Source organism: Pezoporus occidentalis, unplaced genomic scaffold, assembly GCF_034315485.1.
Source record: "Pezoporus occidentalis ecotype Australia unplaced genomic scaffold, CSIRO_AGI_Poc_V1 ctg107, whole genome shotgun sequence".
NCBI lineage: Eukaryota > Metazoa > Chordata > Aves > Psittaciformes > Psittacidae > Pezoporus > Pezoporus occidentalis.
In genome coordinates, this window is record NW_026912854.1 from 1,189,620 (window position 1) to 1,214,959 (window position 25,340).

The 25,340-nt window shown below is 46.3% G+C and overlaps 1 protein-coding gene across 14 annotated transcripts in view; it reads left to right on the top strand.

Moving 5' to 3' along the window:
- The window catches only part of ARPP21 (cAMP regulated phosphoprotein 21), a 96,411-nt gene extending 84,675 nt beyond the window's left edge, over positions 1 to 11,736 (top strand). For all 14 annotated transcript variants that reach the window (XM_062621969.1, XM_062621960.1, XM_062622023.1 and 11 more), the window contains 2 exons: positions 9,636 to 9,787; positions 10,892 to 11,736. In XM_062621969.1, coding sequence (XP_062477953.1) covers positions 9,636 to 9,787; positions 10,892 to 11,149 — 410 coding nt within the window. In that variant the 3' untranslated portion in view covers positions 11,150 to 11,736. The remainder of the gene's footprint in view (positions 1 to 9,635; positions 9,788 to 10,891) is intronic.
- Positions 11,737 to 25,340: the final 13,604 nt, after the last annotated feature.

Below are 25,340 nucleotides of genomic sequence, written 5' to 3' on the forward strand. Positions count from 1 at the left end.
GTTCACTGTAAATCTTAGCTTTAAAGAAAACGCAGGTTTTCTGCGACAGTGTGTGGGTACTTTGTCTCTGAATTCAGCAGAATTAGTGAACTTAATGCTATATAGTCATTCTAAATGAAAACTGGAATGTTTTGTTGGCAAGGGCATCTCTCTAGGAGCCACTTTTCAACCCGAGGCAAGACCTACAGCACATCACATGCCAAAGGAATCTTGCTTTCAAGGAATCTTCCTGTCAACACTAACACCACTAACAAGTTTTTACATTGGTGGTTTAGTTGTGTATTAGCTACTCAAAAATCCCATCAGGAGGAATTGCAGGAGACTACAGCAGTAGAACAGCCTATGTCCATGGTAAGGACTACAAGAAGAATCACAGAATCATAGAATCATTAGGGTTGGAAAGGACCTTAAGATCATCCAGTTCCAACCCCCCTGCCATGGGCAGGGACACCTCACACTAAACCATCTCACCCAAGGCCTCATCCAACCTGGTCTTGAACACTGCCAGGGATGGAGCATTCACAACCTCCCTGGGCAACCCATTCCAGTGCCTCACCACCCTTACAGTAAAGAACTTCTTCCTTATATCCAATCTAAACTTCCCCTGTTTCAGTTTGAACCCGTTACCCCTTGTCCTATCACTGCAGTCCCTAATGAAGAGTCCCTCCCCAGCATCCCTATAGGCCCCCTTCAGATACTGGAAGGCTGCTGTGAGGTCTCCACGCAGCTTCTCTTCTCCAGTTGCATCTGTTTTGGTCTTTAAGCAGTAAAGCTCTATTAAGAGCAACCCACATATTCTCCAGGGTGATCTGTTTGTCTGCCCATGGGTGATTCTCATTAGCATCACCAGGGTTGGTGGGCAGGGACTGAAAGCACTTGGGTCTTGCCTAGTGCTATTCGGGACCTCCATGATGCCATGAGAGCTGCGTGACAGCTTGCAGTGCGTGCCTTCAGTGCTTAGCTCTGTGGGGATGGAGCAGCTTCACCCCTCTCAGAACCATGGTTTCCAGGTCCTGTAGTACCCTCCCTGCAGGCACCTCAGCTAGCTTTGGGCATGCACTGCTCCACTGTCAACCCTTGCTCCTCTCGCTGGCCAAAGGGAAACACTTCCCAAAGGCCATCTCCCCATAGCTGCCCAGCCTGTTCACGTCACTCCATGGGTTAACTTAGTTCAAAGGCTTAAATACTTCCCTCCTGTCTCTGTATCACCTGTGTCATTTGCTGGCTGAGGGGCTGTTTTTTTTGCTCTCCAATAAAATGCAGAAGCCTCATATTACCAAACAGCTGCACATGCTTTGGGTTAATGCATTTAAGTCAGGCTCCAGGGGTCTGGGTAAGTGCCAAGATCCTGGATCAGCTGCTTTACCAGAATTACGCTGCTGTAATGGAGCCTGCATTATTGTGTTGCAATTATTTTGGCTTGCAGCTGGCTGTTCCCTCGATATTTTTACTGAAGTGAGATAAAAGGATTTTGTCTTAAAAATAGAATTTTCTTTTCTGAATCTTACAGAAGCTGTGAGCTCCAAACCGTGCCCGAAAGAGGTGCCCCTCTTCAGCTCAGATTTATCTTCAAGGAGAAGAGCAAATAATTTGTGTCATAATTTCTGAAGAACAGGAACACAGTGCTCAGCGGCCTCAAAACATAAAGTGCATTGAAAAGGGGATGAAATAAGTGATTAAAGTGGCATGTAATGATACGGTTTTACGTTGTCAGCAAGAGCAGGTTTATTTTCAGCATCAAGCCACTTACTAGAAGCATGTTCTTAAAGCCGTCCCTGTAATTTGGAAATCCTTTGTGCAGAGAAGTAAAAGAATAGATCTAGATTTTAAACCAAAGGAAAACATTCCCCCAACCTTGAATCTCCTTTATTCGTATCCCTTCAAGCTCTTTTTGCTGCCTATTTATATACATTTCTTGTCAAATAACAGCTCTCTCAAGTTCTCCAGCTGATAGCGAAAAGTAAACTGAACGCACTCGTTTATCTTTTGAACTGTTCAACTGTGCCCTTCTTCGTGTTCTTGTTAATAATGCCAGGTCCCCCAGGAGCACTCTCACGCAGTTTTATCACATAAGCTTTTTGTTTGACCTTACCTGCTGTTCCCCCGGAACATGGGCATGGGGGGGGAGGAAGCCAAAATGCCAGCCTGCCTTAATTAAAACTGTAGTCTCAGAAGGTGTTACAGTATGTGATTTCATTAGGTGTATAATGAAAGAATTTAATCATGCTGCTTGTTTGTCTGAGCCTTTTTACTTGGTAGCGAGTTTTAAAACGACTCTTTTCCGTTGTGGAGAAGTGACGGAGGGGTGGGTATGCATCTCTATGCGATTCCTAAGGCCATTGTATCCTTGATTTTGTATGTTTGCCCTGAAGGTAGCTGCTTTCATCATTTCTCATGAGCAGAATCTAAACCACCGTAACAAGAGGCTCTCCACCACCCAGAGAAGGCCATTTGGTTTACGTGGTGACTATTCTTGAGGAGACATCTGTGCACAAAGCAACCCTCTCTTAGCTTTTGTAAAGATGTACCTTATTCTGGTTTATATAGGGCAGGCAGAGTTATAACAGCTTTGTGAGGCTTTGATCCTGTGCATCTTTTGAACTGGGAGGGTGGGTTATTCCCCTCATTTTCCCCCCATTTTGTTAGCAGTAGGAAAGTGCCCCCGGTTGGCAGTGTTGTCTCAAGTAGCGCATGAAACCATCCATGCTTCAGATGCTCTGTGCTTTGGGTTTCTGCCAGCCTGTGGGGTTGCAAAACAAGTAAAACCAGGATTTCCTATGGCTTTTGGGGGGAAAATGAATGAAGAAGACAAAGAGGGGCAAAGAGAAGACAGATCCTGCTCCAGCAGAACTAGCCAGATGGGGCATTTCAGAGCCATCACCTACCACAAAACCTATTGTGTATCAGAGCATTTCCATCAGCAGTTTTTACTAAATCCAACAACTGGTCGCTCTGAAATAACACAAAATTGCAGCAAATTTCCCAATCTGGTTTCTTCTTCTGGAGCTGGATGAAGATATTTTTGTGCTATTGCTTTTGTGGGATTTATAGCTTTGTAAACCAAGGAGAGAGGGGAGGGGAAAGACAGACAAGCTGTCTTCTAGCCAGTACTTTTCTTCTTGTGAGCACAAATCTTACTGGCTCATCTCTCTGATGCATATACATCGTGCTGAGTTCCTAATGCAGCTGAATATGGCTTTTGCTCTGTGGGTCTGCCAACAGATGTGGCTGTCGATCTAGTACCAGGTTTGGGAAGCACGAATGTGCTCTTAGCAAAGCTACAGCAAATTTAGGGGACCAGAGGGCTCAATTTTGGCAACAGTTACATGTTGAGGCTCTGAGTTCAAAATCCTGCCGTTTTATAACCCCAGCTCTGCAGATGGTTCAAGGCACTGTCACTGTAATCAGTGTAGGAATATATGACTGTGTTGTCAGGAATGTAACTGGAGCGCCATCAGCAAAACTGTTTGAATCTCACCCAACTTGAAAGATCAATGTCATTAGTTTTAAATACTGAGAACAAAACTGGTGTTAATGCCCCATGCTTTCCCCTGGGGCTGCACTGCTGGGGTGGGACATTCTTTGGCCTGAAATGAAAGAAGTCAGCCTGTAAGTCACTTATGGGAAAAGGCTTCCTTTGGTTTGGAGGGTCTGAGCCTACCGAGTGCAGTGGGGAAAGAAAGGAGGCTGTGTGCTGCCACCTCATACCTCCAACTTCGTTGTTGCTTTTTAAGACTTATTTCAGGCATGGGTATTCTTGGGTTTCCTTTTGTGTGTATGTGAAAAATAATTGCATGTTTTGAGGGGAAAGGGATGGATTTTTAGCATTAAGCTATTGAGTATTTGTCATTCTAGCTCACATGGTATCCAGTTCACACCCATAAATTCTAAGTGATGTCTTCAAACGGAGCACAAAGCCTGTCTCACCAGGTCAAGACGTTTTTATGTGCATTGCAGTGAGGAAGCAGACACAGTAGGAGTGGATTGATCGACTGCAGCAGATTGGGTTTGCAGCCTGCCTTGGGTGCGAGATCCAAGCTTAAACTACAGAATTGTTGACAAAGTGGTTTGGATTCCAGCTGCACAAGACGCGGTTTAAATCTTCAGACTCACATAGGAAATAACACACCAGTAGGGGCACATTAATTAGCACATCTTCTGTGGGAGCCTTCCAGACTGCAGACACTGTGGGGTGAGGCTACAGTCAAAATTAGCTTCAATTTATAGCTTAATTTGATGCTTTCCGTGAGACTTTCAGTCCATCGTTTGCAGTGAAACTGCCTGGGTAGTGACCCAAGCGCACAATGAACCCCCCCATTTCCTCGGCAGCCACCCAAATCCAGTGCGGAACACTGAATCCTGAGCCCGATGCACCGGAGCGTTGCTTCTCTAGAGCGAGCAGTGTATTTTGTAGCTGGCAATTCTGCTGCTCATGTAGAAGGTGAGATGAGGGACCCCTTGGAATGCTTTGCTCCGGCTGCTGGAAACCCCTTGCCTCAGATTCCTGCTGGGAAGGGATTGCAGTATGCACCTTCCACAGCTTGGCCAACTATCCTAAATGCAAAGTTCCCTAGCGTGGCTTCCCTTCCTCGTCTTTTACAGGTAACATTTAGGGTCCGTTTGAGAATCAAAAGGTTCTTTGTGGCGCTAAGAGCCATGGTTTAGTGGTGGACTTGGCAGTGCTGGGTTAGCGGTTGGATTTGATGCTCTTAAGGGTCTTTTCCAACCTAACCAATTCTATGGCTCTATTTTATGATTCTAAGATACAGTGTTTGATCTTGCTGAACTGCTTTGTTTTTTCCTTCCTAGTAAGGCCTGCCTCACCTAGGAAGTGAAGCTTTGCAAGTACTTTAGGATGGACCAGCTCAGGGCTTTCAGCAAATGGCTTGCCAAGAACTTTACCATGCTTACTGATACATGCATGACTGATTTACAGTTTTAACAGTATTGTTTCTTTTCTGGTTTGTAACTAGCATGGGGGTTGTAAGTTTCTATGATTATAGAGTAAAATTTACACCCAGCCCCTCTTACAGTTTACCCATAGCTTGTTTCAAAAAGTAAAGAAAACGATAGCCTAGCAAAAAGGAATAGATAGCAATGGCATTCTTCAGCCTACTGAGCACTGCTCCAGGGCAGAGGAAACTAAAATAGGACAGAATTTGCCCTTGGAATCTGCACAGATATTCCACAGACAGAGATGAACTGCCTGCTTGTGCAGTGAATTGGGTGTCATTGTCAGTACATCACCAAAGGGAGGAGACTGGGAAGAAGATCCCATCTCGCATGCGAAAGATTAGTCCTTTTCCTTGGGCGATGATAAGAAGAGTGTTAAGAGCTAACTGGCTAACATTTTCATGAGTATTTCAAGCCTGGAACATACAATTTAATGCTCTGAATAATACTGGACACAGCTCTCTAATTATATCTTTATCCCCAGAACTTCTCTTGAACTGATGAATATCTTCTCGCAAGCTGTCCATCCTCATTTTAGAGGGTTTGGGTGATAGCAAATATGTTTCCTCTCTGGATAAATTGCCTCCTTGTTAATTACGGGGTCTGTTGAAACTTTGTGCTTTATTTCTAATCTGAAGAGCTCTAGTTTTAACTTCCAACCATTTAATTGTATTACAGCATTTTCTGTTCTGTTCAAGAAGTATCTGCCTGCAGATTCCTCCTCATCTTTTGAATACATTGAGCAGAATGAGCTCATTATGTCTCCCAGGACAAGGCATGCTTTCGGACCTCAGATCATTTGTTTAGCTCTCTTCTCAGCCCTTAGCACTTTTGGGGAGCCTTCTGTAGATGTAAACCCTTGCAGCGAGCACAGCATTGGATGCAGACCCTACCGGTCCACTGGTTTCAGCACATCACAGAGTGTTCCCTTGCATCTGCACCAAGAAGTGGTGCTTGCTCCCCTTGGCTTTCCCATAGGAGCTCAGATTCAGTCTCTTCAAGGTGCTCCTGGTAGCAGTCACAGAAGAGGCTGAGCTGGTCTATACTGGGAAGTCACTGCAGCGGTGGCAGAGCGGGCAGGAGGCAGGAGCATGGCCAGGTCTATGCAGCATCGCACCCAGCCCAGTTAGCTGTGCTGAGGTTTCCCTTTAGAACGTCTACTGAGCTTTGCTTGCCTAGACCCCCGCAGTGTGTGGCCGAGGTACCTGCGTTTGGGGTTTGGTGGTGGCAATGGCTTGGCTGCTCCCAGCACTGCAGTGAGTGAAGTGGGAAGGAAGCAGGTGAGCTGTCAGATCGCCTCAAAACCACTGTGAATTTATGCATTTACATTGCATGGGCTTAGATGCATGGGCTGTGTTCAAGTGGTCAGAATACAGTAAGATCTGGAGTGCAGGGACTCATGCCAGGCTGCTACACTCATCAGCTCAGTGCTGGTTATTCTTTACCTGGAGTGCTGATGCACATACTGCAAAGCTCTCTTCCCAATATATGCTTCAAATCTAAAATGAGCAATGGAATAGCCCCTCCAAATAGGGATATGCCATTCGGGAAGGCTGTATGCTGCGTCCAGCACAGCACCAGACTTGCTTTAATGACAGCCTACAGTGATGTTACTGGCAGAGATGCAAGACTGTTGCATTTTGGGTTTTGAGCTCCATAGCCTCTTCAGGAAATTAAAGCATATGTGGGTCTTTCTCCCCTGGGATGTTTAAGGTAGCCGGCTGTAGGCATGGTGATAGAGGCTGCAAAGGTTCAGAGAATTACCTTGATTCAATGACAGCATCTTCCATTTTGACTGCATTCCAAGGCTCATTTTTCCTCAGAGGCATTCATTGAAATTCTGTGCGTGATTTGTTCCTCTGGTTGTTTAACAATGTCTCTCATGTTTGCCCTGATTTAAAAACTCCTCCTTTGTAGCAGAGATAACATAGAGCAGGATGGCATAATTGCAGTAAAGAGGCCCTGGAGCTTGCAGTAATAGGGTGGTTCATCTGATGTGTACTGCCATTAGAAAATAACCCACGTATGTATGTTCTCAGGGGACAGTAAAGAGGCTTTTAAGGATTACACTTTATGTAGTATGAAAGCTAATGAGCAAAAGAGCAAGTATGAAGCAAACTATTGCTGCAGAAAGCATGGTGCCACTTCCTGCTCTCACTTGTTTCCTGGCACTGGTGTCCAGCTCCAAAATGCCCACCTCTGCCCAGCAGTGCATGGCTTTTCATGTGCTGTGGTCAGTTCCCAAGGCTGATTGCATGTCAAAAGCTTGGCAGAGCTGACTCGAGGATTGAAACTACTGTGTGTGGACAAGATTAGTAATTCTGGGGGAACAGTGATTTCTTATGGGCTGTGCACTGAAAACTCTTCCCTGTGAGGGTGCTGAGGCGCTGGCACAGGGTGCCCAGAGAAGCTGTGGCTGCCCCATCCCTGGCAGTGTTCAAGGGCAGGTTGGACACAGGGGCTTGGAGCAAGCTGCTCCAGTGGAAGGGGTCCCTGCCTGTGGCAGGGGGTTGGAGCTGGATGAGCTTTAAGGTCTCTTCCAACCCAAACCACTCTATGACACCATGATGACGTTTCTATCACTAAAGTCATGGTAACGCAATCATATTTACTAGAGGTAACAGAGGGACTTCGCTCTGATTGACTCTAGCAATGTCCTCCTGGGCCTGTGCATCACGGTCCAACTCTGCGAGCCCAGACCCAATGTTTGATTGCATCTCCCAACTTAGCATCACTTGATGCATGGCCCACCGTCAGCCATTCATTCCAACATCTGGGACTTGCTTTGACGACCACATGTGACACAAGATGAATTATCTGTTGCTGCTTCTGCTGTCAGTTGACTCCTCTCTGCTTAAACTGTGTCTTGCAAATACCAGAATAGTAGTGCTAAATCTTTTATTTCTGTCCTTTCTCTCCCTCCCCATAATTGGTGCACAGGAGCAGAAGAGGACTTGTAATTTTATTATTGCTGCATAAGCCTTCTGGAAACTCAGTTACAGCACTTCTGATGTTGGTAATTTTTGTGACTAAAAAAGCTGCTGACGCTGTGTTTGTGCATAGGAAAAGAGCAAATCTGAATGTATAATAATCTGGTGCATTTGGGAGATGTTTGATGCTATATCCCAGCCAAGTTAATCACTCGTGGAATTAATTTATCCTTTTTTTCTGCTCAGTTGACCAGAGGCATTAATCTCATACCCGAGGAAAAGCATCTTTAATGCCAAAACATTGACCAGAGATGCCTGGCATTCCTCTGGCCTCAGGGAGGTTTGGAAGGGAAGCTGTCAGTTGCCAATGGGCTGGCAGAAACAGAGGCATTCCTTACTTTATTTTTCTTACACAATGAAGAAATACCCAGGTGATGCTCTCCAGTTTGTGCAGTATATTGGGCTGTGTGCTGTAGTCATGGGTATCAACGGAGCGGACGTGACATGCATTTTTCATACAGCACAGCACAGCGTTGCTCCTTCTGATAATTCTTCTTTGCCAGATACTTGCTTGTTCTGAGACCATCCCCACAGGGCTAGCAGCGCGCTGCATTGCTGCGTGCTAAAAAATAAAGGGCACAGGATGTCTCAGAGAGAAATTATTCATGGACTTGTAGTGCCTGTGCCTGGCTGCATTTTTCAAGGATGGAATCTTTCCCCCTTTTTTCCCCCTTTTTCCCCCCTTTCCCCCCTTTTCCCCCCTTTCCCCCCTTTTCCCCCTGTTTTTCCCCCTTTCCTCCCTTCCCCTCTTTCCCCCCTTTCTTTACCCCTTTCTTCACCCCCCTTTCTTTACCCCCTTCTTCCCCCCCCTTTCTTCCCCCCTTTCTTCCCCCCCTTTCTTCCCCCCCTTTCTTCCCCCCCTTTCTTCCCCCCCTTTCTTCCCCCCTTTCTTCCCCCCCTTTCCCCCCTTTCTTCCCCCTTTTCCAGACTTTTTCTGCAAAATCCCCCATCTCTAAGTCGCAGCATCCCCCACCAGCCCAATTCCACCCAGCAAGGCCCATTCTCAGGCTAGAGAGTGTCGCTGCTGAGCAGCTCACTGCCCAAACTTCATTTCCCGTCCATGCTCCTGCCTCACTCGCACATCACCCTGCCCTCCCCATCATCCAGACTTTGCCCATTTCTCACTTAGTCCTATGCAAGCAGAAAACCTGCACTGTTGTGGTGACTTTGGACCCAGAGCCAGTCTGAGGTTGAAGCAGAAGCACCAACTTCTCATCCCTGCGCAGTCGTTTGTGTGTCAGCAGCGTTCCCAGCAAGCAATGGGGAGGACCAGACACTCCTCAGTTGATGGTTTTCCTCTTCTGCCAAACACAAAACTAGTAGGGTGGGAAATGCTCTCTAATAGTATAAAAAGCCCTTGCCAAATAGGAATCAATGAGTATACAGATGTCCTCCTTGATTAAATAGAGCCTTCTCTGTTTACATGATGCCCGGGAGCTGTGTTACCATAAAGGTAACAGGGTAAGAGAAAAAACGTGGCCTGAAAGAAGACTGCCAGATTAAACTGTGAAGGCCAAATAAGCTCTTACTTATTCCCCTTCCATTTTCACTTCCAGTAATGCTTCAATAGAAACAGCAACTTTCTGATGAATGTGGGGAGAAATGATGGGTTCACGTGCTGTTCCTTGGGACAGTTTTAATCTTGCCCCTCGAAGCAAACAGGACCTTTGAAGATGCCTTATCTTCTTCCAGGTTACCAGCCTGTCCTGCCGAACCAGCAGCAGGGGTTCCAGGGTCTCATGGGAATGCAGCAGCCACCCCAAAGCCAGAACCTGATGAATAATCAACAGGGGAATCAGGTGCAAGGCATGATGGTGCAGTATCCAGCCATGTCGTCTTATCAGGTACTTGGGGGGGCCCTAAAGGAAGACTGCTTTTCTTGGGAGTGCTTAATTCAATCAAGCTCTCATATCACAGAATGGTCTTATTACTTCATTAGGGCAGTGTGTGGCAGCTGGGTAAATGGGTTTCTTTGCTTCCTGTTTGTGTATTCCAACTGCTCCCAGTTTTCATTCCGAGCTGGGAATACTTCAACTGAACTATTCCTTGCAGCCTGCAGTGCAGGTAGAGCATCACAAAGGATGAAGGAGTTCTGCTTCTTCCTGGGAAGAAAGTGAATTTGAAAGGAAGTAAAGACAAAGCATCGCTGTTGGTTTGATGTGGGGTTTTTGGTTGGGGTTCTTTTTTTGCCAGTGCAGTATTGTTTCCTGTAAGGAAGCTGGAGGCTTTCCTGAGCCAATAAGAATTACTCATATGGGGAGAGTCCTGCCAAGGATCTCGCCGTGCCTCCTATAACAACCTGTAGCCAGATAGAATTCTGTTGTTTGGGGCTGAGGAGAGGGAAGGCATTGGCTTGATTTTTACCCAGCTTTTGTACCGGGTTTCTGTGAGGTGAAGAAGAGCCTGTGAGCGGGAGCCTGTGCTTGTGTTTCCTGCTGCTCCCTCTGGGAATTTAAGACTGTGAACGGCATCAAATTTATTTGAACAGACTGCACTGGCTGAGCAGCCTTTCCCCCGGCTGCTCTGAAAACACTGCAGCACCCCGGGTGGAGATGGGGGACTTGCTTGTGGGTAAAATTTCCCCCTTACATCTCCAGGATTGCCACGTTGAAAATGTGTTTTAAAGGCTGATGGCCACGTTAAAGGGTTTAGACCTTTTAGATGGCCTGGGTACAACAGGCTTGAGTCTTCTGCTTGCACTGATCCCAGAAATCCATATTCAGCTGCACCATGACAGACCAGGTAGCAGAAGGATTTCTCCTGAGCCCTTCTCTAACATAATCCTTGGGGTGAGAACAGTTCTGAGCAGCAGACAATGACACTTTTTGGCAGAGCATCTTGTACGCTGAAGCTCAGCTAGAAGGAAGGGAGTAGAAGGGAATACATGGGACCTACTGTCATTTCGTTAGTAATCACTCTTGTTTCCTACGTCCCTTATTCCTGCCTAGGTGCCAATGACCCAGGGTTCTCAAGGATTGCCACAACAATCATACCAACAACCAATCATGCTACCTAATCAATCAGGTCAAGGGACACTTACAGCCACTGGAATGCCTGTCTACTGTAATGTCATACCTCCTGCCCCACAGAACAGCCTACGGCTGATCGCCCCACACTGCCCCTCCAATAACGTTCCAGTTATTTCTGCCAGCTGCAGGACAAACTGTGCGAGCATTAACAGTGCAGGCTGGCAGGTCAAGTACTGACACTGGCTCCGTGTGGATATACGAGGGTAGTGGTGCATTACCTGACTAACAACTCATGGCCTTCAAACGAAGAGGAACACAACAGGATAATCAGTTGAGGACAGAGGTACTGACTATGCTCAAGTGATTTGCTGCTGGAAAAACCTGTAAAAAACCTAAAAATATAATAAATTTTGAAAAAAAAAAAAGAAAAAAAAAGATGTTTGCTGGTTAATGGTGCATATTTTTGTCATGTCTGCTAGGTATGCCTTTATAGCTTAGCTAGTGACATGAATTCATTGAGGTAAGATTTTTTCCTACCACTGAACACCACTGTGTAGATTGTAATATCCCCGATTCGGATTAGTTTTGTACTTTGTGTTGAGTTTGTGAAGCTAAAAGTATTTAAAAATATAAGAAAATCACATTGTACCAAAGCTGTAATGGAAATGGTAAAATAAAAGAAATTAAAAATAAAAAAAAAAGAATTACTGAATGGAAGGAATAATTTATATACACTATAGAGGGTTTTTTATGGATATATACTGTATTGTAGTGCTTAATCACAATAAAGCTATTTGACCTCATGGAGAAAGGTCATGTTTCTACCACCTGCTTGGTCTCCTCTCTGTTTCTGAGTGAGTGAACTTCCCTTTGGTTCTGCATTGTCTTGCGGATTAATGGTTATTGGGCTGATAGGAGTTTGGTGAGAAGGTGATGTACCTGCATCTCAGCATGCAGGACCATAAGAGCTAAGACCACTGCAATGTAGACACTAAAAAAGTGTTCAGTGCAGCATGTACCAGATCACCTTCAACTAAGTTTGTGCTCTTCCAGTCCCTAGGAGCTGTAATGTCACAAACACAATTCACCAATGCTGCGAGCCTCTCCTAAGTCATGCCTGTCAAAGAGGCCATATAACAGTTGTATCTAAGAAGACAAAGGACTGGCTGGAAGATCAGTTGCTATTGATGTAGCACAGTTCTCCTGCCATGTTCTCCTACCATACTCGACCCAGTTACTGATACTCCAAGTATAAAGCCATTTTGCAGCAAAAAGATAGCTGCAGGTAGCTTGTCCATCATGTTCAAGTGGTGGGGATGAACAATGTCTTTGTGTCTTAAAACAAGCAGCACAGTGGATGGCCAGGAATTTTTAGAACTTTGCTTTTATTTCCTGTGTCATTTCTCATTATTATGTCCGTGTTCACTCCAATTCCCAGCCTGTGCTGATAAATTATTCTTCATTCATAAATGCTGCATGGAATTCCCCATTCTGCTTCAGTGATGGCAACATCTGAGTCCCAAATGTGTTTGCCAGGCAAAAACCTATGTTGTTTTTTCGCCTGAGCTGCAGTTTTGATCAGTTTTAAACACCTTTAAAACACGAGTTGAGCACTACAGAACTACACAGGTGTGTCATGGAAAAGCCTGAGATCCTTCTATGTGTGAAATCTCTATGTGTGATAGTACAATTATAGGTGGACACAAGATGACGGCAGCCTGCAAGGCTGTTGCTCATTGTTAATCTGAATGAGAAACAGGTTTTACTTTACTTTTAATGATGGGTGGCTTTTCCTTTGCACACTTCTGCTGTTGAAGTGGAAGAGCTACTACCCATAATTAAACCCAACATATTTCTTTTCAATGCAATGAACAGGTACCCTCCAGAGTTCAGTCTTTTTTTTTATATATGTGTCTCAAAGTGTGGAATCCAGTCCTATGGGATTATAAGAAACACTGAAATATATGTAGTGTAATCACATCATTTCCTATGGGGCAGTCAAGAACACGAGCAGGTAAGTCAACACAATTCACTCCTCAATTAGATGTGAAATGCTTTGGGAGAGCCTACTGATTTTCCTTTTATAAATGGACATCCTGCATTTGAATTTTGCCTATGACCCTGATCTCTTGTTTCAGATGCCCTGCACTGTATGGCTTATTTCCTTTTAATGTTTTATATATTATGGAGGTTTCTGTCCTATAATGACACATCATGGGGTTGTTGCTGCCGAATGACTGACAGCTGATTGAATGGGTATCCTTCTCCATGTAGGTGCCAGAGTCCAGCAGGAAGGACCTGCAAGTGACTTGGTGCAGGCCAGGTTGTGTGTAGCCAGGCTGAAGGAGAATGGAGGGAGGGCAACCTCTATGAATGCAGTGTCTGGAGAGAAGAGACCCATTGCTAATCACTATATTTAGTTCCCATCTCTTCTCTGAAGCACTGCTGTTACCTTATTGATCTCCCTTCTTGTCAGAGAGCTATGAGTGAATTGTCTGGTGAAAAAAGTCTGCTCTCAGCATCATCAGTCAATGGCAAGCTGGGCTGTAGATAGTCTCAGTAGTGATGGGGAAGGGAGTCAAAAAGCAAGTAAGGAGAGCATCTCCCTCCTCGCATCCTCGTGCCACTCCTGGTCATGTCCCCTTGGCAAACAGCATATCCCATGACTGACCATGGTCTTGACAATGGTGATGGCCACACACAGGCTCCCATGACTTACCTGTCTCTGCACTTCAATGACCAGCTTGTGTAAAGCCCATAGGTGGCTGTGGGAACAGGGATGCTGCTGATTGACGTCTCAGCCATGTGGCAGCAGCTCCTGCCTGCACATTAGTGCACATTCTTGCTAAAATGAGACATTTTTAGGTGAAATTGAGCAGTTTCAGGAGAAGGTCACAGCCATCCACCTCAGCATGGCCTACATCCTCTGATTGTCTCACTCTCCAAAGAGTTTGAATCTCCTTAGGCATATGAGGAAACTGAATTCGATCTCCCTCAGCTGTAGAGAGTGCCCTAATTATTCAGGTATCACATACATGGGGGAGAATCTCACGTGGTGGTGCACAGATCTGCTTTGTGCTGAAGAATTTATACTGGAAGGCAATGAAGTAATTCTGTGCCTATAGCAAGTGAAGCACAAAAATTATTCCTTGTTTTTTTTTAATCATACGATATTTTCATGTCTTTCTCCTAAACTTTTTGTTCATTGATAGAAGTTTTCTGAGCTGGACTGCTTGGTTAAACCAGAGGTGTTTCAGCATCGTCAAAAGGTGAGGAGTTAAAAAGGAAGTGACCTGCAAATACATGCAACAAAAACTGGTAGGTGAAGCTCAGCACATTGTTCTCAGTGCTTTGAAATCCTTTATAGCACGCTCCGTAAGAGGAGAGCTGTCACACTCACCTGGCCCAACTTAGTTCAAGCAGCTTGGCAATAGGTTGCCTTGGATCCAGCGTCCACCTCATAGCAGTGATGTACAGGACGTGCTCTTCTCCTTGTTTTTCTCTGCTCTTCCCCTGGAATTGGGCATGCTCAGCCCTGTTGCAGTGCTAGGGACTGTGTGCATTTTCCTTTTACCTGCTCCATACTTGTAGTGCTTTCTCCTTTTCTATATGCTGAAGCTGATGGAATGCTCTCCCAAGGCCCTGCACAGACTTAATTTGCCACTGTTCTTTTAAAGTACATTGCACTTAGAAATGGAAGAGGCGTATCCTGAACTAAGCTGCCTGCATCAGTTGACACTATCAGCCTTTTAGGTGGGTCTAATTCACTTGGGCTGTAATTTGCAGAGGCTGTACATCCTAATAGAACCCAGATGCCACTTGCTATTGTCTTGCCCTTTGTGCTGCCCGAGAAGTCAATGATTTCCTTCTAAACCAGCATTCCCTTATGTTTCTGCTTAGCTCTGTGTGAACAGCTTCCTTTACTGAAGGAAGACTGCATGAATTACCCCAGCAGAAAGGAATGGAACTGCATGGCGAGGCTGTAGCATGCCCAGAGCCTCTTGCTCTCTGCCCCATTAGCTGCTGTGCAGTGTGGCCCTGGCTTAGCCATTGAGTGCTCCAGCGCCACTGTTGGCTGGCATTCCCTAAAGTGATGCAAAGCACACACTGGTCAGTGTCCTTTCAGCTCGCAGGGCTGTTGAGCTACGGCACATGCTGACCCTTTGGGCTATATAGTGATAGCTCTGTTCATCCTTGGGTTTTTAAGGAATAACTTTGGGGGCTGCAGATTTAGGAACATAAGTCAAAACCTCTTTGCCTTGAATGCTGCAGACACAAAAGGCAGTGATGGGAAGGAAATGTGAGTAGAAGACATATGCCCCCCCCAGTACAGATATTATCTCCACTGAGCTCTACTGGATGCCTCCCAAGAGGAACACTTTAAAAGGGCCTCTTGGAGCGCTGTGTATCCGGAGATAAAAAGCAGACTTCACAGCTCCTAAGGCTACCTGGGCTTTTTAACCCTGAGGGTGAATCATAGGGGGGTGAATCAAGGCACTTGCCATACCCAGGTTTTGCTTGCACTTTTATGCCAGATCCTCCCCGCCATCATAAAAACCTGCTTTTATCTACATGGCAAACAGCTGAATGGGAAATGCTTTAGTAACTTCTGTTGTTGCAGGTACATGGTAGGAAAACCAAGTGAATCGGTAGTAGACAAAGCTGGAAGTTTTCTGCTTGGCTCCTGTTAACTGTGATTTCACCGGGATCAGTTCTCATTGCCAGGTGGAACACTGGGGGCAAAGGGCTCCTGTGCATGCATATGTGTAGCTAAGAACTTTCAAGATGGAATAAAAAGGATTGCTTGTTTTTTCCTGAAGCATTTCATTTAAAAACAGAGGGTTTACAGAATTCCCCGTGAACCTCGCGCTCCCGTTTTCCACGCTCAGGGTTGCTGATTCATTGAAGGCATGATTAGTCATGGGACGGTGGTGTCAGGAGGTGGGTGGTCACTGTACAGTCCTTTGATGTGCAAACCTTCATGCAGTTATGTGCACAATAAATGGTCTTATCTAGGAGCCAAGGAGGGAAGAAAAACCCTGAGCTTTAAATGGTAAATCTGGACAAATTCTGCCTTTCAGATAAAAAAGCTCCTCAAATACATTAGGGGATATTTGCACAGGGAAAAGAAAACAAATCACTGTCGGTGCCTCACCCTGCGCCATCCATTGTAGAGGCAAGGGTATCACACCTGTAAGTGCTGGATGTCTGTAAGCTTCCTGTAAACAGCAGTTTAGAGCATGCACACAAACCCTCTCAGTTAATCTCATTAGCAGGAAGTAAAACAGAGGCCAGGGAGCATCCAGAATCTCCCTGACCCATATTTTCAGTGAGAGCCAAGGCCTGACCCCCCTTAAGCTTGAGGTGAGGTTTCTCTCCTGTGGAGCAAACCAGACTGAATTTGCATGGAGCTCACACGTGGCACTTGAACCAAGCTCCTGCTTGCATTAATGGCCACTCTTTCATTTTGTTTCATCTGTACAGATGAAACACACAGCGTGCTCTAATTCAGAGCTGCTTCAGGCATCCACAGCCCTGCTTCCTACTGGGTGCATAAGCCTGTTGGGCACCATATTCCCATGACTATGGGCTATGCACAGCTTGACACTTAGAATCATAGAATGGAATCATAGAATAGTTAGGGTTGGAAAGGACCTTAAGATCATCCAGTTCCAACCCCCTGCCATGGGCAGGGGCACCTCACACTAAACCATCTCACCCAAGGCTCTGTCCAGCCTGGCCTTGAACACTGCCAGGGATGGAGCATTCACAACCTCCCTGGGCAACCCATTCCAGTGCCTCACCACCCTCACAGGAAAGGGCTTCTTCCTTATATCCAATCTAAACTTCCCCTGTTTCAGTTTGAACCCATTACCCCTTGTCCTGTCACTACAGTCCCTAATGAAGAGTCCCTCCCCAGCATCCCTATAGGCCCCCTTCAGACACTGGAAGCTGCTCTGAGGTCTCCACGCAGCCTTCTCTTCCCCAGGCTGAACAGCCCCAGCTTTCTCAGCCTGTCTTCATACAGGAGGTGCTCCAGTCCCTGATCATCCTCGTGGCCTCCTCTGGACTTGTTCCAACAGTTCCATGTCCTTTTCATGTTGAGGACACCAGAACTGCACACAATGCTCCAGGTGAGGTCTCACAAGAGCAGAGCAGAGGGGCAGGATCACCTCCTTTGACCCGCTGGTCACGCTCCTTTTGATGCAGCCCAGGACACAGTTGGTTTCTGGGCTGTGAGCACACACTGAAGCCGGCTCATGTTCATTTTCTCATTGACCAACACCCCCAAGTCCTTCTCCTTGGGCTGCTCTGAATCTCTTCTCTGCCCAACCTGTAGCTGTGCCTGGGATTGCTCCGACCCAGCTGTAGGACCTTGCACTTGGCATGGTTAAACCTCATGAGGTTGGCATCAGCCCACCTCACAAGCGTGTCGAGGTCCCTCTGGATGGCATTCCTTCCCTGCTGCATATCAACCAAACCACACAGCTCGGTGTCATCAGCAAACTCAACTTCTTTTATTGGCCTGGATATCAGGAAACCACATGTCGTGAGGCTCACTGCCATCTTCCACCAAGCTGAAATTAACAGGGAGTCGTTACAAGGGACAAAGGGGTCCAGGCTGTACATAGGACACTCGGCTAAATCTGGATGCTTGGGTAAATCTGGATCCTTCCTGCTGTCCTGGTGATGGGGAGGGAGGAGGAAAAGGTTTGGTTTGAGTGTTTCTTGATTTTTATCTTCCTAGTCCACTGGGACTTGGGGATTATGTGTAGCTGGCATGTGGTGGACGGAGTTACTGCTGATGTGTGAATAAAGCCGTTGCAGACATCAGAGCTGTCACACAGCAGTGGAATGAGCTCCGGACAGGAAGCATTCAGAAAGCACAGGGGAAAAAATTGATCTGAGAGTTGTTCTATTACTTATTCATGTGCTTCTCCGCTCCCCTGGAATGGGGTTGTGTTTGGTAGAGAGATGCTCTGTGGTACCCAACCAGAAGCACGGCCCCTCTTAGCTTCAGATATGGTTGGGGATTGGATCAATGCCGTTTGGAGGGTTTTGGAATGGGAAAGCTAATTGTCTGAAAAGACGCGTATCTGGTTAGCCAAAATGGCTGTTAGTGAGGGCAAGTAACAAACTCCAGGTGTGTAAATGGGAAGCTGCAGTTCTTCCAAACCACTCACCCAGCAGAGGACCCTTCTCCTGTAACTGCAATTTAGCTGTAATCTCATTGATTCATCCCATCAATAAAGCTTGTTTCTGTAAAACAATGGGTGAGGTTTAACTACAGAGGTGTCAGTGAACACTTTTTGTGCAAAGAAACGCATCTGTATTTGTGAGAACTGAACAATCTGCATTCCAAAGCAGCCGCAATACCTGCGAGCAAACAGGAATGCCAAGGTCTTTTTGCTCAGCTCTGCTGTGATGAGCTCTGTGGATGCTGCGAGTGGCTAAAAGAGGAACTTTATTGCATCTTTTATCCCCTTCCTCACTGCATTGCTTGTTCCAAGCCTGTACTGCTGGGAGCTGGAGTTAAAGGGGCTTTCAAACATAGTCCACAGAAAACAAATGACTTGAATACAGTAGGAGAGGTGTGATGGTGGCTGGTTTGGGGAGCATGGGGGGAGGCTCAGGGCAGATGAAATGCTGCTGTTTGCTCTCGGCATGTGTGCTGAGCCCCTGGGGATGAGCGTGGCCAAGTCTCTGAACCTGCTGGCTAAAGCATGGAGCCTGCCATTGTGCTTGCTTGTAAAGGCACATGGGTGACCTGGTACCAGTGTGGCTTGGAAGTGAAGTCAGATCCTGACTGCTTGTTCTCAGTGCCTATTATGAATACTCTTGTGGTGCTCTTTGTACAGTGGAAGCATGGAAAAGCCAGTGATGGCCACACACAAGGTATGCCCTCCAGGGAGGGCATTTCTAGTATCAGCAATATGTATCAGATCAGTAGGAAAAGGATTCCTAACACTCTGGCACCCTTGAGAGCCAGAAGGGAGATGAAAGAGATGCTAATAACCACACTGTGGAACTGGGTCTGTGGGAGAGGACCGATCTTTTGAGCTCCCATAGAAACACAGGCAGAAAAGACACCATTAAAGATTCTCTGCCTGTGCTACCCACAAAGAGCATTTCCCTTTGCTGCTGCTGATTTCGATAGAAGAACAGCTATTATTCTCAGGGTTTCACAATAAAGACATATCCTTTACAGAGATCTGTAAGGATGCAATATTCTAGGGTGGAATGAATCGCTCTGAGCGAGTCCCCATTCCTCTGTCTGTTGGCAATAGGGGAGCCAAGATAATTAGTGCAGCTTGATATCTAACTTCTAGGCAGTGAGAAGTGGGATAAATGATACCCAGGGCATAGAAATCATTCCAGGTAGACCAATGACAACCGCTGCATTGCCGGCACCCTGCACCCACTGTCATTAAGACACACACCTCTACCCCCTGGTATTTCACCAAAGTGGAGCACAGCCTCTTAAAAATGAATCAGTGCACTGTGTCTCATGGGTAGCAGTTGGAGAAAAAGCCTGGAGGTCTGGGATGCTCTCTCACTGAACGCCTTATTTCTACGGCTTACTAAGAGATCAGTCAGATCCTGAGCTGTGGGAAGAGCAAGGGAAGTGCTGGGATGTGATCTTTGCTGCTGACAGCTAACGGAGCAAGGGGTTTCAATTCAGTGCACCGTGCCTGTGAATCCCAGAAAACCAAGGGTCAAACCCAGTCTGGTTTTCAACCTATCACCCCCTGTATTTCTTCTCAACAGCCATTTATCTGTGTGTGGCTTCTCAGCTGGTCCATTTCAGAGTGAAACTGTGGCCGGCAGCTTGTAAGAGAATCTGGGTCCCCTGCCAGCCTACGAAGGGAGTTAAGACCCTGACAGCAGAGCCCCACGTTGTTGGTGGCTTTCAGATAGCAACGAATGTCATCTGTGGGCCCAACTGCCTCAACAGATGCACATTCCCATCAGTCAGCTTTGGATCACATCCACACTTAGCTTGCAAATAGCGCCTAATGCTGACGGCCCTAGACATGCAGCTATGTGACCTTCTGGTCACTCGTGTGGACCGAGCCGTCCTGGCATCTGCGAAGCTTGGAGTCATGATAAAGCAGGCATCCAGCTCGGTAATCTGCTGTGACACTTGAGCCTGCATTTGTCTCTCGCTTGCTTACAGCAGCCGAAGCAGGCATTAAGAGCCCCTCGTGCCTGTGGCATTGGAATCTGGAGCCGTGCTTCAGCAGGCACCATTGCCTCCTCCTAGCCGACGCTGGTAACTGCTGGGCAAAGCCCAGTGCTGAAGTAAGGTGTGGTGAGCAGTGTAAATATCGCACACTCAGCTTTTAGAAGCAACAGAGCCCTCTGGGGATGGACAGAACAACTTTGCCAGCATTGCTTTTCCAATCTCAGTCACAGCCGGCATGTTCTCCCCAAAGCTACAGCAAAGAGGAGCAGTGTCCTCATGGGTCCAACTGAGGATGGTGGCAAGGCAGGGCTGAGAGGCTTCTGCACGGGCAATCCACTGGGCTTTGGTCATAGAATCATTGCATGGTTTGGGTTGGAAAGGAGCTTAAAGAGCCTCCAGTTCCAACCCCAATGCAATGAGCAGGGCCACTCCAACTAGATCAGGTTGCTCAGAGCCACATCCAGCCTTGCACATCTTTAGGGACAGCAGCACACGTAAGACAGTGCAAACACCAACATTGACAAGGACAAGTATAAGTAATCAGTTAATTTAGTGTTGTACTTGAATGATTTGATTTAGTCACTCATTTTCATTCCCTCCTTCTGATGTGTTTTCTGAGCTGTGCATTTTCCTTAAAATCCCATTGACCATTGAACATCAATTAGAAGAGAAAGGCAGAGTTGTTTTTCAAGCACTATCACCATCTCTGAATTTATCTCTGAATTTTGCAGATTTTAAACTCAAAATTTCCTAAGGTTTGTTGTTTTTTTTTCTTTAAAACAATATTCACAGCTACAAAATGGTCTTGGAAATAGAATGTGGTATTAAAAGTATAAACCAACCAACACACTGGAAAACATATTTCCCCCCTGACAGAAGTTATCTTACCTGTTGTTGGCACTCAGGCTGGCTAATATGGCTTTGGTTAAAATACATGGGATACCAAATGTGACTTCAGTTGGCGTGCCCCCTTGAAAGAGCAGCGTGGTTGGATGTGTGCAGTTGTGCTGTCCATTGCAAAACATAGGCAAGAAAACTGTGGGCTGGGTTTACAAAGTCCTTACAATTCCCTCTTTTACACAAAGTGCTGCCAGTGTGAGCTGCAGCGGTGAACTTGCATTAAGACACCCCTGGTTTGCACATCTGTGGCCATCTTTGAGCACAGATTCGACTCCCAGTGTGTGCTGGAAACAGCAGTAGTGGCATGGACATACAGGAGACTGAGGATAGCTTTGGGTGCTGACGATGTGGAGCTTCATAACTGAAATCTGGGTTTTGCCTGCTAATTCTTGCTCTCTTTTACTAAAAGTCTTAAAATTTCTACCCTCTTTCAGGGAAGTGCTGATTATCCAGCAAAACCTCTTCAATAGCACAAAACTTGATAATAATGCTCCCCAGATGTTTCATTGTACACTCCCTGTGGAAGGAGGCAAGCCTCATCACTTCTTAGCAGATGGAGCCACTTGGGTGAAGGGGTTTGACCAAGATCTTGCAGCAAGTTGGCAGGCAACAAAATAAAACAGAGAACAAAAGGAGTGCAAGAGTGCAAGAGAAATACAAAGTTCCTCCATGTAGCTGATGTTAAGGCTAGGAGACATCAGCATGGTAATGCTCAAGGCTGTGATGAGTTCCTCATCCCCAGCGTTGCAAAGGAGGGTGCAGGATGAATCCCAGAGGTAGGATTCATGCCTTGCTCATTCAGAGCAGCTTAACTTCAAAGGCACGGAGCAAAACCTGTGTGGCTCTACCCATTCCTTCTCTTACTGTACTTCTTTTCTCAATTCATTCTTTCTCCTAAGAGGTAGATAACAGGGTCGTTGATATATTGGCAACAGGAGAAATCCAACTTGGGCAGCTTCTAGGGCCTGACTTTTCAAGATGTCAGGTTTTATATATATGTATATGTCATGGTTTAAGCTCAGTCAGCCACGCAGCCGCTCGCTCACTCCCCCCACCTTCTTCCCCCCAGCTCCCAGGGCAATGGGGAGGAGAAGGGAAAGGATGTGACTCCCATGGGTTGAGATAAGAGCAGCCCAGTAACTAAGGTATCACACAAACCACTGCTGCTGCCACCAGTAATAATAATGATAAGGGAAATAACAAGGGAAGAGAATATGACCGCTCACCACCCATCAACCGATACCCAGCCTGACAGAGCAGTGATCTAACCCTTCCGGGTAACTCTCCCCAGTTTATGTAGTGGCCATGCCGTGCTGTGGTATGGAATACCTCTTTGGTCAGTTTGGGTCAGGTCCTGTCTCTGCTCCCTCCTGGCTTCCCCCCTTCCCTGTCAGAGCATGAGGCTCACAAAGTCCTTGGTCAGACTAAACATTACTGAGCAACAACTGAAACCATCGGTGTTATCAGCGCTGTTCCCAGGCTGAAAGTCAAAACCACAGCACTGCACCAGCTACTGAGCAGGAGAAAAACAACTGCTGCTGCTGAACCCAGGACAGTATCCACCCCTTATTCCATACCATTCACATCCTGCTCAGATCTCACATTTTTCAATATACCATCACTCTTGTCACAACCCAGGACAGATATAGCTATAGATATATAGATGGACACTTGTTCTTTCGGTTACCTCTGAAATAAAGTTGTCTAAAGTTAGGAGTGTAGTAAGGCTTGAGAGAGCTGAGAAAGCTCAAAAAAGATGGACAGACGTGATTTTCTTAACTACCATAGCTCTGGTGAAATGAATCAAATATAGCTTTAAAACTTCCCTGCTTGAACTTCGCTTCCCCTTCCCTCTCCCTGGGGTTTCTGTTTTAGAGCTCTTGAACTGATTTGTTGAGACAGATCAAAGTATAAAGTATTTCTCAGCTGGTCTTATTTCTCTCACTGAATCATAGTGGCAGGAGACAGGCAGCTCATTACAACTGGGAGAGGGCTCCTGTGAAACCAGCTTCATTACAGCTGGTAAGAAAAATAAGATTCTGCAGGAGCCATAGTTCAGCCTTACCATCACAGCAATAAACTATTTCAGAATGAATAAGTAATGTCACACTGTTTCTCATTAGGGTATGAGGCTGAGTGTTAATATGATGTTAAATACATCTGAGCAGTACTGTTTCTGCCTGGCACCGTGGAGCCTTTGAAGTACATCTTGAGTTTGTCCAATTTCAAGCATGTTTCCCCTGTGCTTGTTCCTCTGCTTCCCTCTTCAACATTGTGTCAGTGAACACAGAGGATGAGGAGGGGGTTATGCACCTCAGCAGCTTGTGAGCCTTCTCCAGGTGCTCATTGATTTGTAAGGCACCAGAAAGTATTGGGTCCAGGTTTGTACTTAGGGCGGATGGGCACCGTTATCTGGACCCAGCTGTGGCTCCTTATGGCTCCTTAGTTTTTCCAAGTGCACCACTGTATAAACCAAGAAACTCAGCACCAGCAGAATGCAGTCCTGTTGGCTGTGACCTTCAGGCTGAGATCAGCTCAGACCAGGCAGGTCAGGAGGTTACCTCTTGCTGCAGACCATGTGTATGGGTGGTCTTTTCACCAGCTCCTGTCAGCCAAGGGGCAGAACAAGCTTTGTGCCTTTGCTCCTGCCCTTGTTCTTCCCCCAGCACAAGCCCTTAGCAGTCCCAAAACCAGGAATAAAACCCAAACCCACGTTGTTTTAACCAGGGTCAATGCCATGGTTTGCTCACAGCTATACAAGCTTTATGGATAAGGCAGTGGAAATGGTGGCTCCATTCAGTGCAGAGCTGGTCTGTGAAATTATCCCCTTGGACAGTTTTAATCTCAAAGAAGTGGAAAGAGGAGAAGAAACAACAAGAGGGAAATGACCCAGCTGAGGGCAGTGCTCAGTGGCAGGGATAAGAACAGATTTCAGGTCCCCTGACTCCCAGCAGCACGCAGAAGGGCTCATTGTGATTTCCTGTATGCCAGTGTCACTCTTTGGTAGCTCATGCATCTCGACTTCCCACCATGCTCCTACATGGACACATACATCAAGGTTCTCTGTGGGGCCTGTGACTAAATTCAGCGTCCCTGTGGGTGCATTTTAAGCATGTGTAATAGCTAAGCACATATAAAAGCATCATGAAGACCAGTGGTATTTTGTGCAAATACAAACCTATGCTGGGGAGGAGCTATCCCCCATGCGCCTCAGCGCTGAATAAAGCATTCCTACTTTACAACTTTAGCGAGTTGTGGCATCTATCCGCGTATCACCTAAGCATGAAAACAGAGGAAATACAGCTTAAAAGGCACCTTCTGTGTCAAGGAATCCTGTCCAAAGCATTCACTGTGTCACCCTCTTGCTTTCATCCAGGGATGACAATAAGCCCATACAGACATTCTGTCCCCGTGCCCCTGTGTGCATGGTTTGGAGCCATGCCCACCCAGTGCTTAGAGACCATCTAATCTCCAAACATCTGGCTAGATTTTCTGAGGTGACTGTAGCATAGAGATTTGAGCTGATATTAAACACAGATGGTGGGGCCTCTGTAGCAACAGGAGTTGATCCAAATCTCTGTTTGCCTGACTGTGTTTCATAGTTGGTGCTCAGCTACCCCGAGAACACCATTTTAAGCAATTGAGCAGGCAGCTTGATGCTTGAAAAGCTGTATCAGGAGCATGGACCCACTTCATGCATCCTATCACCAGGACTGACCTGTACCCAGCACCCTGTTTCCTGAGCAGCTCCTGCTCCACAAGCACTTCTACAAGAGAGTGAGGCAGAGAACCGGGTTTTAACTAGCAGCAAATGTGTCAGTGTCCCCACATGCTGCCTCTCTGTTCTTACAGCAACACTCCAAAATCAGAAAGAGATGGGGAAGCATCTTAGCCAATTGCTATGCTTTTGCTCGGGAACTAAATCTTTGAACAGATACACCTCAGAGGAACACTAGCAAGCACAAAGTCTCTGTTCCACAAACATCCTTCAGTTTGGCTATTGTTTCAAGGGGACTTGGGCTTGATACTCTCTGATTAAGGCTTGACTTCTTGGAGCAGCAGCTGCAGGTTGCTTACAGCCATTGGTGATGCTGATGGGGCAGCTGTGTATAATTGCTCTTCCTCTTAGCTTGAGTTCTCCAGAAGGAAGCAAAATGATGGGCTGAATAAAGAGGTAAGGGTCCTGGTTCTAGTTATTGTGTCCTGTAATTCTAGTACCTGAGAAGTGATGGGTTGGGATTGGCTTGCATGCTGGTACGGCAGAGATAAGCTTTTCCTACTGTACTAAGCAGGGGTACTGCATTAATGAATTGATTCATATTGTGAAATAAATAGAATCAT